This window comes from Asterias amurensis, chromosome 3 (assembly GCF_032118995.1).
Source record: "Asterias amurensis chromosome 3, ASM3211899v1".
NCBI classification, from domain to species: Eukaryota; Metazoa; Echinodermata; class Asteroidea; order Forcipulatida; family Asteriidae; genus Asterias; species Asterias amurensis.
Window position 1 is genome coordinate 5,033,189 of NC_092650.1, and position 20,615 is coordinate 5,053,803.

The 20,615-nt window shown below is 39.4% G+C and overlaps 1 protein-coding gene across 1 annotated transcript; it reads left to right on the forward strand.

Annotated features, from left to right (window-relative positions):
- Nucleotides 1-103: 103 nt before the first annotated feature.
- Nucleotides 104-17,239, forward strand: LOC139934469 (mitochondrial inner membrane m-AAA protease component AFG3L2-like). Its single transcript, XM_071928715.1, has 16 exons — nt 104-501; nt 1,270-1,450; nt 2,000-2,280; nt 3,100-3,168; nt 4,054-4,178; nt 4,617-4,784; nt 5,103-5,205; nt 6,578-6,715; nt 7,478-7,631; nt 8,092-8,221; nt 8,770-8,867; nt 9,906-10,016; nt 11,179-11,294; nt 11,942-12,142; nt 12,743-12,937; nt 13,833-17,239. The coding sequence occupies exons 1-16, from the start codon at nt 412-414 to the stop codon at nt 14,058-14,060; spliced, it is 2,388 nt and encodes a 795-aa protein (XP_071784816.1). The 5' UTR covers nt 104-411; the 3' UTR covers nt 14,061-17,239.
- The last annotated feature ends 3,376 nt before the right edge of the window (nt 17,240-20,615 follow it).

The window sequence follows — 20,615 nt, forward strand, 5'->3', positions numbered from 1 at the left end:
TTTGATACCCAGACTTTCACAGATATTTACACCTATTCATCGCTATGTAAAAAGCACGCAATACATGGAAGGTGAACAGCCTTTAGTTATTTAACAGCAGAGATCGGATCAATGCTGTGCAAAACTTTGTTATTCAACGTCTGCATTTCTGAAGAATCTGGTGACTAATTTCATTTAAATTCACGTATAGATAACTTTTGTCTCAGTGACAGTATTTGCACTTGAGAAAGAAGCGCTGAGAAATGCCGATTGTTCATAATCAGATTTGATTTGCAGCCGATCGAGTCGACCATCTTTTCATTATAACAACACTACAACTCACAGCAGTGAATTTGCAGAAACAATGTTAAACTTATCTTGAAGTTTCATCATCTTTTTTAAATTGAACACAAACGGTAAGCTGGTAAAGACATGGCATTTAGGAGTTGTGGGTCGCTTCATCTTGGAGCTAAGAAGGTCGGCATTTGTCTAAATCCATCCACATTCAGCCATCACAGACAGGTATTATAAGTAAAACACAAATAATTGTGTATTTATTTTAAAATTATAAATATAAATTAAAATTATTAAAATTGTATTTTTAATTAAAATTAAAACAATTTTTTATTATAGTTGTTTTTATGATAAATTTATATCTTTCTACATCTATTTAGTATTTTTAATATACCTTGTTATTGTTATTTTAAATTACAGAAGAAATATATTTATTAATTATTGTTCCAAAATGTTTTCATTTCATTTTCATTAATTTTTTCCTCCATCTATTTTGATAACTTCTAAAAACTATAATGATTATAAGTGTGATAAGGCTCAGTTTCTATAGGCTCGATACAATTTGTTATGTTTTTTATTTACCACTATTTCATAATTTACCCTTTCCTTCTGGTTATACCTAATTAAATTTATGATGGTCAATGTTTTTGTTGATGATTGTTCAATCACCGTTGGAGGAGTCAATCGGAAAAGATTGTTCCAAATCTGACCATGGAGATTCCTCCATGATCTGACCAACCAGAAACAGTATTAAATAATAACAGTAAGACTTGTTATGCGCACATATCCACCCTGCTGGGCGTTCAGGGATCAGTCAAAAACCAAAAAACAAATCAAAACAAAGAAAACAGACACAACAAAATTAGTCCTTGAAAACCTGTGACATAAGATAAGTTTTTATCTACCCAAATAAGATGTGTTTAAACAGAGGAAAATTGGCAATTAAAACACTCTAACTTTGTCACTGTGTTGTTTTTGTAATTTTTTCTTTGTTAGGTCGCCCTCTTGCAGAGATGTAGTAGATTATTTGGGAGTACGAGATGGACTAGTAGTGCCTTCCAAAGATGGATAGTCTTCAGTAAACAACCCCCAAAAGGATTTGAGAAATTTTTCCAGGGAGGAAAGAAAGACGCTGCTCCCCCACGACCTAAGAATTCATCTACACCTAAAGAGAAAGGTACTCACTTTATACCTTGTGTTTTCTGCCCGGCTAATTTTGCTGAATGGCCAAAAGGCGCTGTAAGAAAGATAAGCCTAAAGGGGGCTTTGAAGCCCCTTTTTCCTTCCCACAATGCCTTTTGGCCAAACAGCAAAATCAGCCAGGTGGCTCAGAAAGGTGACAAGGCCAGTGGCATGTGAGGTTGCAACCTTCTTCCTTCTAGAGCATCAGGCCATAAGCTCTAGTATTTAGAAAGGGGTTAGCTGCTGATGTAAACAATTCCCAACATTATTTGTTGGATTATTATTACATTGAGTATGGCCAGGGCTATTAATACTTGAAGCAAAGTTTCCTTGCCAAAGTCTCTTTGAAACCTAAGTTTCCTTGAAATTAAAGTTGCCTAGAAACCAACATTACTTTGCTAAAGTGTCCTTGGAAGCAAAGTTTCCCTGAAACCAAAACTTCCTTGGAAACCAAAGTTGCCGAGGGTTGAGAAAGGCCCCATGCTTCTTTCAAACCAAAGTTTTTTCTAGAAACCAACCTTTCCTTGAACTCTCTCTCCCACAGCTGAACCCAAGCCAGAGAAAAGCAGCGAGAGCAGCCGTTCTGGTAGCAGCGGAGGCAACAAACAGAACGACTTCTGGAAGGGACTTCTAGGTGGAGCTACAGGAGGCAAGCCTGGAGGGGGTAGTGGTCCCCAGATAGATCCAAGCAACAGGAATCAATTACTGTTTAGCGTTGCTCTTACAGTAGCAGGTGCGGCTGCCGCGATTTGGCTGGTTGGTGGTGGATCCGCCCCTGAGATCACATGGAAGGAATTCTGTAATGAATACTTACAAGCTGGACAGGTAGGATTGCTACCAATTTCATGCGGGGTTTGCTCTACCTATAATAATAATAAAAATAGTGGCTTCTTATAGCACTCGGGTTCAGCGCTCATGGCTCTTCAACAGTATTACCCCTTCAACAGATTTTACGAAACGCTCTTGAGTTAAGACAAGTAACCCGTCCTAACTAATAATGGGTTAAGTGCGTGCGTCCTACCGTCTTCAGTTACGGAACTGAACTCGACCTAAGTCCTTAAGATTAATCCTCAGTAAGGAAGAGTTAGGTGAAATCGACGGTAGGTCATATTGGGCCATTTGATTTCATTCCTTAAATAATCTCAGCTCCCTGGGGAGTATACAGCCAGTGCTGTCAAATATGTAGCGCACTAAGCGAAGTCAATCACAAGAACCATGTCTGCCCTCACAGGCTCCCATTTATATCCCTGGGTGAAGAGAGGCAATTCTTGCTCAAGGACACCAAGTGTCACGACTGGGATTCGAATCCCCACCCCCGATGACTTAAACCACCAGAACTTGAATTTGATGCTCTAATGCTACCACCATCTTGGTCATGTTCCTTGTATCGTATACCAGCAATGAGTTATAACATTTATCGCATAAAAAGGAACCAAACTATATCCCCTTCCAGCATCGTAAGACTTTTTAACCCACTTCCAATCATTCAAAAAGGCAGTGAGTTCTACCGGCTTTGGCTTCACTCACCTGTTTGAAGCCCCATACCACTGACAAGTATTCTTTTCAAAGACATCATAAATAGAAGAAGAGCCCAAAAAGAATCTAGTGATATTTAGTTTGAAACTGTTTTTTTCACATTCACAGGTGGAAAGACTAGAAGTGGTCAACAAGAAATATGTAAGAGTGTGGCTGAGACCTGGTCATTTAAAAGGGGTACGTAATAACCAATAATAATAATAACTACCATTTATAAAGCGCATATAGCATCCAGGCATCAATGCACTGTTAACAGGCGTTAAAGAGTTTAAGCAATACTATTACTAGACAATTTAAAAATATATTATTCTACACACATTAAAATGTATACAAAAATGGATGAACAATAAAAGTGTATGTCACATGTACTTTTTTACAAATGACGAACAGCCCTTTTCACACTATATCTCTTATTCGCGTGGAATACAGCCCGGGGAAGGCCCCAGGAGTTATTTTACCCACTGGTTACCCCGGCGCACTTTCACGTCGTCCCCACATCAAGATCCCTATTCAACAGTGTTCAAGAATACCTCTGGGTTTTACAGCTCACCCTTTCTCCAGAGCTATGGGAGGCACACCGCAGTTAATCTTTCTAAAATTATTATAATTTTATGCAAGGCGCCAGACACACAATGCCTGAAGGCTATTTCAAGGTGTGGGCTACAATTTTTTTTTTTCCAGAGGCTGTTGCCACCTACTCCTAGGGCTGAAACAGGGTTACCCCTTTCACAGTCCATACGAATGTAGGCTTGGGTATCATCAATCCGAAGCCTGGCTGGTAGAGCAGAAAGCACTACCTCCCCAATTTTACGTAGCAAGTGTAACGACCGGGATTCAAACCCACACCCTGCCGATCGAACCAGAGCTTGAATCCAGTGCTCTTAACCTCGCCATGACACACTGCATAGAAAAACAGTCTGACGGAAATCCAACATAATAATTTGACATCACACTACCTGTCCTTTTTTAATTTTGACAAGACCCCTTTGAGCATTTTCTAATTCAGACAAAATTTTCCACCTGGATGGTTTGAAACTGTGCTTTTCTTTCATTTTGTTGCAGAAATTTGTTTGGTTTAACATCGGCAGTGTTGACACATTTGAGCGTAATCTGGAAAATTCCCAGCTGGACCTCGGAGTAGAGCCAAATAATTATCTTTCTGTAGTATACAGTTCAGAAAGTGACGGGTAAGTTAAGGACATTGGACACTATTGGTAACTGTCAAAGACTCAGTCTTCTCACTTGGTGTATCTCCACATATACATAAAATAACAAACCTGTGAAAATTTGAGCTCAATTGGTTGTCGAAGCTGCGAGATAATAATGAAAGAAAAAACACCCTTGTCACACGAAGTTGTGTGCTTTTAGATGGTTGATCTCGAAATCAAATTTGTGGAAAAATACTTCTTTCTCGAAAACTATGTCACTTCAGAGGGAGCCGTTTCTCGCAATGTTTTATACTATCAACCTCAACCAGAGAAGCTAAATAAATGCACCCTATGTGTGAGAAAGCACACCTACCCCCCCCCCTCCCCCCAGTCCTCAACAGCTCTCCTTCAAGCCATTGTCTGAGCCATTAAATCCATTTGACTTGCTGACCTTTTTGTTTGACATTTGACCCCCAGGAGCTTCCTGATAAGCCTGATCCCGACTGCCCTCATGATTGGGTTCTTCTTCTACCTGTTTCGCAATAACCCTGCTACAGGGGGCCGGGCGGGTAAACGAGGGGGCATCTTTGGTTTCGGTGAGAGCACAGCCAAGATCATCAAGGAGGATGTTGGGGTGCGTTTCAAGTAAGTATAAGTCAACTTTCCCCTCTCACCAATATATATGATATATATAAATATTAATTAATCATTCTTTATTCATTAAAAACAATCGATAACAGAATGTACACACAACCCAGGTCACAGTTTTTACTAAAACCCAAATCACATTATACACAATTCCATGTAGTGTATTACTCAAATGTATCTATAGGCTCAATTCCAATGATATTTGAAAACCTGCTAAGTGTGGTTGGTCTGACTTTGTAATCAAGCATAAACAGACTGAGAAATTTGGAGGAGCTTGTTTTAGCAATGGTAAAAAAAAATTATACTTGTTTTCAGGGATGTAGCCGGATGCGAAGAGGCCAAGCTTGAAATCATGGAGTTCGTCAACTTCTTGAAGAATCCTCAGCAGTATATTGACCTAGGAGCAAAGATCCCTAAGGTAACATGTCTGCTGACAAGTCAATTTATCCTTAACAATGGTTCGTATCCTGGTCATGACACCTGTGCCATTGACCATGGCACTTTTAAAAACAACTTTGTTAAAACAATAATTGTATATTTGGTTTATAGTACCAGGTAGAGCTTGTTCTTAGAGAACTGTCTTGCTTTATTCTACTGCCGCGGAGTAGATAATCGAGGGTTCTTTATAAATAAATTCTACCTGGCAAGTATGTGTAGAAACATACATGGTGTTAATACCGCAAACCAAATATACATTGATACCTCACCACTCAATGCCTCAAATCCTATAAAACAACTTTGCTTGGTAAAAATTGGGGAGGTATTGCATTCTGGGTGGCATGGTTGGCTTGTGCGTAAAGCGCTCGCCCCTCAGCAAGGTGACCCTGGTTCATTCCCGGCAATGGCCAAATGTGAGTTGAGGTGTGCTATTGTTCTCTGCTCTGCCACAAGGGTTTTCCAGACCATCCGGTTTTCCTCCCTCGGGAAAAATCAAACACTTTTGATCTTGGCTGTGCTCCATGGTCATAATGGGTTGAGTTGGCTGGCAGCCAAAGGCGCCCATTGCATGCCTACTTTTCGAACACGTTGCAGCCGCATCCTTCGCAATTCAGCTCTTAGGTGCTAGTAAGGATGATTAACCCCACCAATTTATTAATAACCTGCTCCACAAGCTAGGCTCCTGGTGGATGATACTCATAATAACAAGTTCTTATATAGCGCATTTCACAATAAACTGTATCAATGCGCTTTACATTAGTCCCCTGGTCATTGGGCCAATAAACATCCCTTTAATCTTTCTCAGCTCCCATTAGGGAGTATACAGCCCCGAGCTGCTGTGGCGCTCCAAAAGTTTTTCATTCACAATATCAACCTCTACCCTCACAGGTACCCATTTATACCCCTGGGTGAAGAGAAGCAATTATAGTAAAGTATCTTGCTCAAGGACACAAGTGTCACGACCGGGATTCGAACCCACACTCCGGTGAATTAGCACCAGAACTTGAATTCGATGCTCTTAACCACTCGGCCATGACATTCTACATGCCATGACACTCTACATGCCATGCTCATGCCTACATCCTTACGGTAACCCTGTTTCAGCCTCAGTTGTTGGTGGTAGCGTTCCTGGTAGCAGTATCGATTTGTGTCGATAGCCAAATTCGGTTAAGTGTAGACCTCACCTTGAAGTGGTCATCCGGCCTTGTGATGTTATGCGATCTCTCATTCTTAAAAAATAGTGAAACATTTTTCCAACGTTGATAACATGAACAATAAAACCTACTTCAAGCTTCATGGATTTCTCAGTAAGGGTCATTTGTCCTCATTCCATACCTGTGTTTCTGTTACAGGGGGCTATTTTGAATGGTCCACCAGGTACAGGCAAGACACTTCTAGCTAAGGCTACCGCTGGCGAAGCTAACGTTCCCTTCATCACCGTCAGTGGATCAGAGTTTCTGGAGATGTTTGTGGGTGTTGGTCCATCCAGGGTAAGAGAATCCTGATTCTTTTTGTTTTCTTTCAAGAATTTTACATATAATAATGATCCAGGTTATCTCTCTTCACTTTTGTTAAAGGCAGTGGACACTATCGGTAATTGTCAAAGACTAGCCTTCACAGTTGGTGTTTCTCAACATAGGCATAAAATAACAACCTGTGAAAGTTTGAGCTCAATCGGTCATCGAACTTGCGAGATAATAATAAAGAAAAAAGAAAAAAAACACCCTTGTCACACGAAGTTGTGTGCGTTTAGATGCTTGATTTGGATACCTCAAGTTCTAAATCTGAGGTCTAGAAATCAAATTTGTGAAAAATTACTTCTTTCTCGAAAACTATGGCACTTCAGAGGAAGTCATTTCGCACAATGTTTTATACCATCAACCTCTCCCCATTACTTGTCACCAAGAAAGGTTTTATGCTAATAATTATTTTGAATAATTACCAATAGTGTCCACTGCCTTTAATCCATGACTGCACATACTCCCTTCCAAGCTATGATGCCATCTTCCTTGTGGTGAACAAGTCATACAAACTAGCTGGCGAGAGAGTTTTTTCTACTGCTGCCTCTCGCCTATGAAATGGTGTTTCTGTCCTCATTAGAAACGCTCAGACTGTTCTGTCCTTCAAAAAAGGTCTCAAGACTCACCTGTTCGCCAAACTGTAGGTGGTTGTCTCCATCACCTCGGTCTTTCCGTTCTCATCATAGTGGGTTTTTTGTAACAGTTGATAACTTTCTGGATGTGTTTTTAAAGGTACGAGACATGTTTTCAATGGCAAGGAAGAACGCTCCATGCATCCTCTTCATTGATGAGATTGATGCGGTGGGCAGAAAGCGAGGGCGGGGTAACTTTGGTGGGCAGAGCGAGCAGGAAAACACCCTGAATCAACTCCTCGTTGAGATGGACGGTAAGTAAAATTTGTTTACTACCCAAGGTTCCGTCACATCCACCCTCTACCCCTACTGGATCCCATGTATGCAGAGAAGCCAACTCTCCCCGACTCTGCAGAAAGTTCCCTTAAAATAAACCAATATTTCCTTGTGCTGCTGAACAAGTTTGAAAGTCTCCCTGATTATGGAAACTGTCCCTGAACCCCTATGAATAAACCCACTCTTCCCCTACCTCTTCAGTCTTCTGACAATGACTAGAGCAAGGTAGTCGAAACGTTGAGACCAATTCAGAACTGACTCCGCGGCAGTACAGTTAATTATGATCATATAAGCTAAAGTAGTAGTCCAAGTCTATTTTCTATACCATCCGCCCTGGTAATAGTTAAAGCAGGTCAGTTCTTTTATTTTGAGTAATTACCAATAGTTTCTACTGCCTTTAATATCCCATCATCATCTCAATAATCTATCCATCTGCAGGTTTCAACCCAACCAGTAATGTGGTCGTCCTGGCTGGAACAAATCGTCCTGATATCTTAGATCCAGCTCTGATGAGACCCGGTCGCTTTGACAGACAAATCTACATTGGTGCGCCTGACATCAAGGGAAGGTAATGTACCTACATAGTTTGCTATCCACTCAAATTAGCAAAAAATATTATTTCTTCTTGTGGCGTGTCAGGGCCGAGCAGATAAGAACACTGGACTCCAGGGCCCAATTTCATAGAGCTGCTAAGCACCAAAATTTGCTTGTACAAAAAGTACTGAACGCTTTGAGATGCCCATCGGGTGTGATAAAGCACTTCAAAACATTTCAATAGTATTATTATCCCATTTACAACTTGTTTTGCCTTCAGAAAACCAGCAAATATCTATTATAAGTTAACCTCCAATTGGTCCATGATCAGACTTGTTCTTAGTCTCTTTGTCTCGCTATTTTGTGTCTAATCTTCAGATCGAGATATTCAAAGTTTCTCACAATGTTTTATACTATCAACCTCTCCCTGTTACTCGTTACCAACTAAGGTTTTATGCAAGTCATTGATTTGAGTAATTACCAATAGTGTCCACTGCCTTTAACCTTCAATAGATCCATGATCAACCTTGTTCTTAGTTTCTTTGTCTCAAGACTAACTCCTATTTTGTTTCCAATCTTCAGAGCGTCGATATTCAAAGTGCATTTGAAGCCACTCAAGACGGAGGTTAATATGGACTCCATGGCGAAAAAGATGGCCGCTCTGACTCCTGGTTTTACGGGTGAGTTCCTGACTTGATAGACACCTTGCATTGGTCCCTCATTTGTTTGTATGGTTTTTGTGTATGTTGTCCTGTTTGGATTATTTTGTTTAAAAGGAAGGTAATAATATTCATTCGGGCAATCACATTTACAAGCACATGTACATACATTACATACATTAAACATATTTAAGAAGACTAAGTAAAGTTTTAAAAAGTTTAAAAATCGCCAAAAGGCGTATGTCTCCTAAAAAGGTACACGTTTGGTAATTGTCAAAGACCAGTCTTCTCACTTGGTGTATCCCATCTTGTGAATAACATAACAAGCCTGTGAAAATTTGGGCTCAATCGATCATCGAAGTTGCGAGAAAATGAGGAAAGAAAAAACACCCTTGTTGGACGAATTTGTGTGTTTTCAGATAGGAATAAAAGACTTCTAGCTAGAGGTCTTTTATTGTTTAAGTAAGAAATTACCTCTTTCTTAAAAACTACATTACTTCAGAGGGAGTCGTGTCCCACAATGTTTTATACTATCAACAGCTCTCCAATGCTTGTTATCAAGTAAGTTAATATTTGTTTTGAGTAATTACCAAACGTGTACCTTCCCTTTAAATACACAGCTTTTATGTAGTGCTTCACACTAAATTATCTCTAAGCGCTTAGGAAGAAAAATCTATGCAAAATACCAAGATTACAAATCTAACAAATTGATGCATTATAAACATGATACGCAGCAGAAACAGTTGAACTACTTGAATAAGTGGGTTTACAGCAGGGAGTTGAACTGATTTTCAGTCTTGATTTGATTTTCAGTTTTAATTTGATTTGGCTGAGAGTTCCAGAGTACAGGGCCTTATTTCGTGGCTTTGCTTCCTTTCGAAATTGGATTCCCTGCTTATGTATGTAATGAGGAGAGAACTGCTTTGGATTCATTTGCTGACTGGTAACTGGTAAAGTGATTTGAGTTAATCACGTTTATTATGTATGTTTACTTATTCTTTGTACATTTTTTTTTTCATCCAATAAATTATAACATTAGTATACATTTGTTCTGAACAGGAGCTGATATAGCCAATGTGTGCAACGAGGCAGCCTTAATAGCAGCAAGATATGGATGCAGCAGTATTCAAAGTGAACACTTTGAATCGGCCATTGAGCGTGTCATAGCAGGTCAGTGACCCTTGACCCATTTAAAGTTCAGAATCAGGGCCCAACTTTGTGGAGCTGCTTCAGCAGAGAAAATTGCTTAAATATTTCCCCCTTAGTAAAAAAAAACAAGAAGGATACCAGTTACAGATAGTGTGACATGCTATTTTAGCTGGTAATCTTATTCTGGTAAGCATGGCTTGGTTGCGGCTTAGGTTCTTTTTGTGTTTACGCAGCTTTATTTGGCCCTGGTCAAACAGAGGATAATAATAATAATAATATTAAAAGGTGTTTAGAAACGCTCCCCATAGAAAACTATATCACAGCGCTTACAAAAAACGAAATGCACAATAAACAACAAAATCTTATTGGAAAAGCTACATACACAATGCTTGAAAAGAATGAGAAAATGAGTAAAGCTTAAACAGGGAAGAGATGTGTTTTCAGAAGTTTTTTAAACTGGTCTGTGGATTTAGCGGCGTAAATGAAAAAAGGGATGTTGTTCCATGCTCTGGATGTAGTTACAGTGAATGTATAATCCCCAGATTTGCTTTTGGTCCTAGGAATGGTAAGCAAAAATGGGTCAGGAGAAGAGCGAAGATTAGGGCGAGATGGGTTATGAAATGTAAAGCAATCCTTGATATATAATGTGGTCTGGTCATGGAAGGCTTTATAACAAACAAAAGAAGATAAACATAAAGTTACAAAGACAAGCTGATGACCTTGGATTTGCAAAATTATTTTGTTAAGCTAAAGAATTTGGTGGTCATACACCTGTTTCAGAAAGATGCCACCAGAGTTGCGCCGAACCAAAGGGTTTAGGAGGGACTCTAGGTCAGTTTCAGACATGCAAACTTAAAATAACATTGAGGTTCAATTCATAACAAGATCGACGTCTGACACCAAGGTGTTCCAGAGTCCTTCCAAACAACTTTAACAGTCAATCTTCCTTTTTCTAGCACTGATATCAGGTTTTGTTTATGTGTGATTTGGTGTAATTAACAACAAGCCTACATTCGTATGGACTGTGAAAGAAGGCCACTGGAAAAAAATAATTGTAGCCCACACCTTGAAGTGGCCTTCAGGCCTTGTGTGTCAGGCGACTTGCATAAAAAAATAAAAATTTAAAAAAGAGTTGCTACTTTCTATGTGGATCTGAAGAAAATTAAATGTTTCCTATTGGTAGGTTTGGAGAAGAAGACTCAGGTATTGCAGCCGGCAGAGAAGAAGACGGTAGCTTACCATGAAGCTGGCCATGCCATCACAGGATGGTTCTTAGAGTACGCAGACCCGTTACTCAAGGTAGGTTTCTTACCGAATCTCCCACTTGCAACTTTGACTCTTACTGTGTTGATGACGTACATGTCAATATTGTACATGTACAATATTTTTCAGGTAGTCAAAAGCTTCTTAATTTGTACATGTTTGACCCATGATGTGTTGTCATAAGTGATGAGAGGACTTTAAACTTTGTAATGTTTAAAGGCAACACAAATCAGCAAGACAAATTTGAGAAAGACTTTTTTTTTTAATATATATAATATGCAGAATTAAATAAAACTCAAAAAGGGTGTCATTTTAAACAGTGATTAAAGACACTGGACACTATTGGTAATGGTCAAAGACCAGTCTTCCCACTTATCTCAACATATGCATAAAAAGACAACCCTACGAAAATTTGAACTCAATTGGTCGTTGAAACTGCGAGATAATAATGGAAGAAAAAACACCCTTATCACACAAAGTTGTTTGTTTTCAGAAGCTTGATTTCGGAACTACAAAATCTAATTTTGAGGTCTCAAAATCAAATTGTGTAAAATTACCGCTGTCGAAAACTACGTCACTTCAGAGTGAGCCGTTTCTCACAATGTTTTATACTATCAACAGCTCTCCCTTGCTGGTTCCAAGTAAGTTTTTATGCTAAAATTAATTTGAATAATTACTTTTAGGTATCCATCATTCCACGAGGTAAAGGTCTCGGGTACGCCCAGTACCTCCCTAAGGAGCAATTTCTGTACACCAAAGAGCAGCTGCTAGACAGGATGTGTATGACGTTAGGCGGGAGGGTAGCTGAGCAAATCTTCTTTGAGAAAATTACCACAGGTGCCCAAGATGACTTGAAGAAGGTCACACAGATTGCCTATGCACAGGTGAGTGGGTTAGAGACATAAAATCACACATGCCATTAGGTGACCGATAATTTGAAATTGTGTGATACCGTAAGCCATTTTGAGATATGGCGGACACAATACTACAACACTGTAAGGTTTGGTAAATTTGTGTGTGTACACCCACTGAACCAAACAGTACACTCCCATCACGCCCGCCATTCCTCAAAAGGCTCATTACGCACAGCGCTTGGTAAAATAATATTGTATGCCCAATGTGCATATTGATAACATGTATTAAAGTGCCCCTGTTACATGGCACACTGGTTGAAAATGTATGCTCATTTTAATTTTGTTTATCCCCCAGTTTGAATGCTCTTGCAGGATTAGCCGTCGATTTCACCAAACTCTTCCTAACTTATGATTAATCGTAGGACTTAGGACGAGTTAAGTTCTGTATCCAAAGGCGTAGGACGCTTTTTTACCCATACTCGAAATAGGATTAATCCTAGCGTTTCATGAAATCCGCTGCTGGTCCTTCTATCATTGCCTTTGCTTCCTCGCAATTTCAACTGTAAATGCGGTGGTATAGACTGCCCTCCACTGATATTTTGCTCTGGGTATTTTATTTCTCCTGCCTAGATCGTACAACATGGTATGAGTGATGTTGTGGGTAATGTGTCGTTTGACATGCCCCAACAAGGCGAGATGGTCTTGGATAAACCGTACAGTGAATCAACAGCCACCATGATTGATGAAGAAGTCAGGAAACTCATCAAGTCAGCTTACGATCGCACCATGGAGCTGCTGACTAAACACAAGGACAAAGTGGAGAAGGTTGGTTGCAAATTTTTGATTTAACCAATTGTTTTATCTTTAGACAGTTTTATCACAGATATAAACGCTCTAGAACATCACAGCACAGGAAGCGAAATTCAAGAATATCTTCAGCAGACCACCACAGGACTTTTGTTTTAGAAATCCTTGCCTTGCTGCACTTTTGGATGGGGATTTAAACTTAAAAACCTAATCAAGTACATGTACCAATATTTTTGCTTGAATGGTTTGGTTGAGAGGCTAATGGCCAAGTGTGAAAGTAACTGGACTTGGACCAGTGGTCAAGTAGATTCTTGAATCCGTGTTGCATGTAGTCACAAACACTCAAACTTTCCAAACAAGCAGGTGTAGTTTTACAAAGCACGACTTAATCATCTCCCTCACCCCTTCACTCTCTGCTACCCCCCCCCCCCCCCCCACTGCGCTGAGTGTATCAAAAGCACTACACCAGGCTGCCATAAATTTCTCTGATTTGGTACTTACAGAGAGCCAGGGCGCATCCTGCTTTTTGGTTGTGGAATTTCATGGATGCCGCGTATGACATTGCCTCTCCCCTTGCCCTGGTCCCTAGTCCCTCGTCAAAGTGCACTGTATACTTTTAAAAAGATTAGAAAATGGAAGCTCTGTTAGCTAAATGACTTTATTGACCCCTTGCACGCGCATCACACGACTGTGCATTGATGTGTATTTGCGCGTCGTCTGAAATGGGCCCTTCACTGAATAATGCACAGTGCCCATCAATATGGTCCTTCCAAGATTATTCTGATGATGGCGTCAGGTGAATTGGGTCAGTTACCTCCACTACATGTTTAATAAACTCCATTCCTCTTATTTTGAGGATTACTTAGCGACTGTCAAATCACACCCTCTGTTTGTGATTATTTTGTTGTGCCAGGTTGCCTTACATCTTCTAGACAAGGAGGTCCTAAACAAAGATGACATGGTGGAGCTCCTTGGAAAAAGACCATTCGCCGAGAAATCCACCTATGAAGACTTTGTGGAAGGAACTGGCAGCGTCGATGAGGATACATCATTACCCGTCGGACTCAAGGATTGGAATAAACAAAAGGACACTAAAAAGGAAACGCCAGAGGGAGAAAAGCCACAGATTGAAACAGCATGATTAGCACTGATAGTAGTGGGAGTAAATCCACCATTTGAGACAGCGTGGTGTGTGTTGTTAAACTATGGACATTTTAGCATGATACTTGATACAAACTAGCCAGTAAAGCAAAGTCGCCCCCTCTGCGATAAATATCAACAGCCTTGGAATTGTTTGATCCGATTGGATACGACATGTTTATGGCATTTGTCAACTTCGAGATTATTTTGATTTTGTTTTGGCAATTCAATTACAATGGTGCGATAACAGTGTTGGCTCACAACTACCAGACTGGGTTTCCTGTCAGTAACACAATAATCCCATTTAACACAATAATGTTGTACATTTATAGCCCTCCCACCATATAATTTACAAAAAATCAACATTTTCTTAAATTTCTGGTCTTGGGACCATTTGCCATGATGATTTAGGCCTTTAACTGCAGTTGATGACCTTTGTGTATTGAAAGTGAGGTCGACAGGGAAGAAGACTGGCTCCTGTTACTATATGATTGTTAACATTAATCTGTATTATCTGTCTAAATTGGTCACATTACTTAAACACTGTTGCTGCCTAAGCCCCAGTTAGCCTTTAGCCCCTTTCACATGAGAGCAATTTAGCGAGGGTCCCTTGTTATATTGTAGCAATGTCAGAATTGAAATGTTGGGTACCACACAATTAAGAAGATGTGATGTCTGATGTTATATTGGAAATGCACAATCATTCCAACTCTCTGGAGGTTCTGAGATCAGTTATTTCTCAGATAAAAAAAAGCATTGTTTTTCTTCTGGAACCGAAGATTTGTATGATTTGAAACTTTGCATGGTGGAAATACGATAAAGAAAGGTTTGCAGTGACACCATGTATAATGACTATCTCTAATGAGTTGGGGTGGTTCTGAAAAGAACCGTTGGTTTCAATTCAACGTTTCCATTTTCTTGAGAAAGATGCAATTTGAGCCCATGACCCTCACATTGAAAAAAAAAATTGTTCAGCTGAACTTTAAAAGAGCATCACATCAACATCAATTGGTAGATAATGATAACTTTCTAAGAATTGAAAGTACATTTGACACAACATACTCAATTAAACTGATACTCGCTTCATTAAAAAGTTTTTCAGTATTTCAAAAAAACTTCCAATGATGTGCATATGTACCTTCCCTCTTAAGTTTACCGGAACTAATTTTGGTGTATCCCAACATGAGATTGTCGGTAGCTGCTCTTTTTAAAGTTTGTTAACCTTTGTTGGGCCAGCCAGTTTGAATTTGCACAACTTTAGTACATGACAAACAAACCTCAGCACTGTGTTCAAACATTTTGAAGGTCGAGGGGAGGGGCCACCATTGGCAGATTTCCAAAACTTTACAGAAACTTCTTGTAAACAAAATCTGGTTGTACTAACGACAATAAACTGGAATTTTTCAAGCATTCTTTTCGTTTCTTTTATAAAAGTCCATACACATCATAACCAAATGTCAGTGATGTTGCAACGAGGATAACAGGCACAAGTAATAGGGGATGCACCGGCTTGTATGAGCTCATTGCAAAATGTGCAATACAGGTGTGTCAAGATTATAAATAGAGTGATGCGTCAAGATGCAAATTGCAGTCATATACAAGCATTAGATAACAGTGCAAAACTATATGCATCCAAAAACTCATATCAAACTTGTCTTGGTTAACTGATTTTTAGTAGCTACATTAGGCAGAATCAACTTACGGAGAGTATGCATTACAGGGGTCTAAATCAAAAGTGTCTTCACCCTTAAATACACTGGACACTATTGGTAATTGTCAAAGACCAGTCTTCTAAGTTGGTGTATCTCAACATTTGCATAAAATAACAAACAAATTTCAGCGCATTGGTCGTCCAAGTTGCGAGATAACTATGAAAGAAAAAAACACCCTTGTCACACAAAGTTGTGTGCTTTCAGATGCTTGATTGGGAGACCTCAAATTCTAAATCTGAGATCTCTAAATCAAATTTGTGGAAAATTACATCTTTCTCGAAAACTACGTTAATTCAGAGGGAGCTGTTTCTCACAATGTTTTATACTACCAACCTCTCCCCATTACTTGTTACCAAGCTAGATTTTATGCTAATAATTATTTTGATTAATTACCAATAGTGTCCACTGCCTTTTACCTTCTCTGCCCCCTAATACTCCCCTAATCCCTATCCCTGAAATATCAGTCGGCTGTTGATACTTGAAACTGGGTTATTAAAAAGAGATATCAGCTCACAAATTGTGTTAAATTATTTGTAGAATAATGTGCATAATAAGCAAAGTGTATTTCATAAAATGTTTTGGAAGATTTGACAGCGCAAGTGTTTTTTCACGGTTGCTTTGTTTACGGTCAGCTAAGTGTTTTAAAATAAGGACTGCAGTAGAAGGTCTGCTTTCATTATGAACTTGGCTCCTAGGTGTGCCCCAAGATAAGTGAAGCTATTATGAAACAAACAAGCAAGGCTAGAAAGTGATGTTGAAACGCACGATACTGAAAGCCCAGAGCAGTTTCAGAGAGGATGTGATATATGATTTGTGGCACACACAGGTATTTCTCAGACGATCAAAAAGATTTGACGGATGGTGTACGTGTTTAAAATGGATTTGTCCTTGCACTGAAAGCATTGCATTGCATTACAACATAACCGGTATCAATACTGGGTGTTATGGAATACATGTAGACCCCTTGCACAACGCAAAATGCTACACTGACGCTGAGCTCATGTGCCTGTTTTCACGCGCATGAAGAACAGCTATCGTCCAATCATTTGCCTCCTTTGACCCCAAGTGAGGGTGCTCTTTGACCCCAGTGAGGGTGCTTTTCGAGCGTGTGACGCCATTTGCAAAGGGTCTATAGAATAAACCAATCCATTTCCCTATTTTAAATTATTGACCATTCACAGCCATGAATACTGAAGTCTGACGCCATAAAATCCCATGACAAAATGTAAGCAGAACAATGCCAATCGGTAGCTGGTTGTGTTGAGTGTTTCACTTCCTTGCTCTATAGTTTCACAGACCAGAGCAAAACTTATGTGTTGTAGGCCAACACGCTTCCCATTGATTGCCAGTAGGTACATGTATAGCAGGTGGGGCTTAACGGCTCGGTCTCGGATATTTTGATCTTGTGTTGATACACGTTATTGATTTTAATGATACAAACAATAAAATTTTTGATCAAACCATTGTACTATGCTTGTGTGGATCTTGTGTATACTTTGACCATGTTGACCCTACTAAACCTTATTTATATGTGACCTTAGCCCCCCCCCCCCCCCTCCCTATTACTCATCATTGTCCGACCCCTGGACAGTAGTTTCGAAACCTCCCTAATTCAGGGCTGTCAAGGTCACAAGAAATCCCCCAATAAGTCATAATAGAGTGTTGTGTAGGGGCCAGATTGGCCAGGTCGCTGTAAAGAGAATTCCAAGAACACAGCTGTAAGCTCTTATAGAGAACTCAATCATGGGGGAATTTCAAGTATGGTTGTTTCCTGTTAATGTCAAACTTGCTATTTGGGTATTGGATGACAGATGACATGATGAAAGTTTAGTTCAGAGTTTTGGCAGTTTTAGATCAGGTAAAGAGCATTACCCAATGAAAACAAGCAGAGTTTTTTGAGTGGTCCTTGCTCTACTGAGAATGCCTGATATGGTGAAAAGGCCCCCCCCCCCCCCAAAAAAAAAAAAAAAAAAAAAATCCCATACACTTTATTTTCTTCTTGTACACAAGTACCCCCACCCCACCCTGTAAAGTATTCCTAAGATTTTAAGCACTCAATGAAAACACAATAGTGGTACATCATGCCCCATAATCATAGTCACCAAATGTAGCTATGTATGTAATAAACAGACATATCCCACAATAGGACAATAAACTTGGTACAAGGGTTATAGTGGAATCACAGAGGTAAAAATAGACTACCTCTATAGTGGAACAATGCCTCGACACTGGATGACTGATGAGAGATGCGATCATAGCTTCACACGTTTTTTGCCATGAACAAGGAAGATTGTTCCAGATAAACAGCTGCAGGGGAAGCAAAACCTCGCACCACAGTGTACTTGCTGCAGTCATACCCTGGGGGACAAGAAGTGCAGTGGGGGGGGGGGGGGGTTTCAAGGGGTGCAAAGTGCCCCACCACAAAAACATTCTGGTGATGCCCAAACCCAACATCTTTTGTAAAAAAACAGTTTAAAATTCAAACAATTGTAACATCAGCCATGATATGCAATGTATGGATAGACAAATAGAGTGGTAAATATTCTGTAGGTTGCAAAAAACGGTTAATTACTGGCAACATTTAGTTATTTGAAAGCAATTTTTTCTTATATTATTATAGATTATGAGATGAGCAAACACCCAGTTTTTGCCAGAATGGTTTTGGGCTGGAGTTTCACGCGGAGTCACTGAAGCACGATTTTGTTGTTGTTTTCCTTCACCTCGTCCATGGGTATGTAGAAACAAATTTCTACAACTTAAAATGTCATCTAAACTCTTTGTCTGTTTGCCAAGTCCCTCTTTTCCTGTTTGTTCCTTTTTACTTAGAATGCTTTCTTTTTGCACCTTGTTTGTGAAAGGGTAAGTGCTTTGAAAGGAGCTGTGAATAGTTTTGCTCATTTGGTCATCAAAGTTGAAAGAAAAAACACCTTGTAACCCAAGTTTGTGAGCTTATGCCTAATAAAAAGGCGTCATGCCTGACAGAAGTCTTTTAATATTTGAGTGAGAAATTACCTTTCTCAAAAACTCATCCTTCAGAGGGAGCTGTTTCTCACAATGATTTATACTATCAATAGCTTTCCATTGCAAGTAAGTTTTATTCTATCAAATATTTTGAGTAATATTACGAGTAGTTATGATTTTATAAAACTAGTTACATTACAGTTACATTTTTATTAACTGAATTAACAATGGCTTTTGTTTTAAGTATATTGACCAGGCTGGGCTGTCATAATTACACTAGGTCATTTGGCACCCCCACTTCAGTATGGCATTGGTCATCATGTACAGCAAATGAGCATTATATGAGCTCATTCTGAAAATGAAAAACAGGCAAAATACACCCCTACCCCCCCCCCCCCCCCCACCAACCCCCAATACAAAAAAATGCAATGGTTGGCTACTTAAATATAAAGGAAGCCAGCCCTAGTCACTCCTGCTTTCAAGGTGATTCAGCTTTTGAAAAGCATGGGTTTTCAAAGCAGCTCTACTGTTTAGAAAACCACCATTAAATCTCCCTTGTTGGGTTCTATTTGGCAATTTGTTTGGATCTGCCAAAAGAAATTACTCATAAAACGTGTTTGCCAGTGGGTAGATACCACTCTTTAGTGAATGGCTTTTTGTGATGCTTTTTTTCACACCTGTGATTTAGACCTGCATAATCTTGGCAGTATGATTTTGTGACTATCTCAGAAACAAGTCACTCTTTTCAAGTGACACAGCTTTGACAAACAAACACTATAATAAAGGCAAGTGTTCACAAAGCAGCTCAACTGTTTAAAAAATCACACTCATAAACAAGACAAACACAAAATAAATTGTGAGTATGAAGTGATTTTTAGGTGTAGTGGTTTTGTTGATTTGTTTTGCTTGGTTTTTTTTTCCCCAAACAAAGTGTAATGAAGAAAAAAGACAGTGACATGGAACAGCACTCAAAAACTTTGAAGAGTTAAAAGTTTTTCAATGCCAACAAACTGCAGAGGAAATCAGGCGTGGACTGAGCCTAATTTCACAGTAGTGCTTACTGCAGAATTTTGTGGTTACAGATCATACAACCCTGTGGTTTACAGAACCCAACTATTGCACAATTCTGTAGTTAATCAGTGCAATTAAGAAACTGGACCTATGACCATGCAATGACACACGTATCGGTGCATAGCAGTGTTCTTCTTTGAATTGTGGGTACATTTACAGAGTTTTTTAAATGAAAATCATGTTAGCTTCGCTTGAACAGTTCTCCCTACTATCAAAAAAGAAAAAAGAAATCTAACTGCATGTATGCAGGGTCCAATTGTTAAACTGCAATATGGATTTACCGGCCTGTATGCTTCGTTTTTGAAAGGGCAAGGGCACCAAGGCATTTTCTCCTTGGTATAGGGCACCCTATGAGGAAATTGTAAAATTCGACTGAAGCATTTCAAGGGCACCTAGGCATGGGCATGGGATGGGGGGCATGAGGCATGGAACCAATTGTCTTAGTTGCCTCCTAGAATTATCAGGCTTGGGTAAAAACACTGTAGCAAAATTAAAAAATATTTTTCTTCTAACTAAATGTATATATTCAGGGGTGAGAGTCATTACTAACTTTAACATCTCAAACTTGGATACAAATTCAAAGTTATGTTCAAATGATGGCATTTCTACCGTTTGGTAACCCCTGGGGTTATAGATTCTAAGGAGCTTTTGGAAACAGTATCCAAAGCACCAGAGAAGTAGACAAATGAACAGGATTTCTTTGGTTTGTGAAACAAATATTGTCTGATTTTCTTCACAAGGCCGACATAATAATAGCCAAAAGTCTGAACAATTTCATCCCTGTATATTGTATGATTAAAGATTTGAATGAA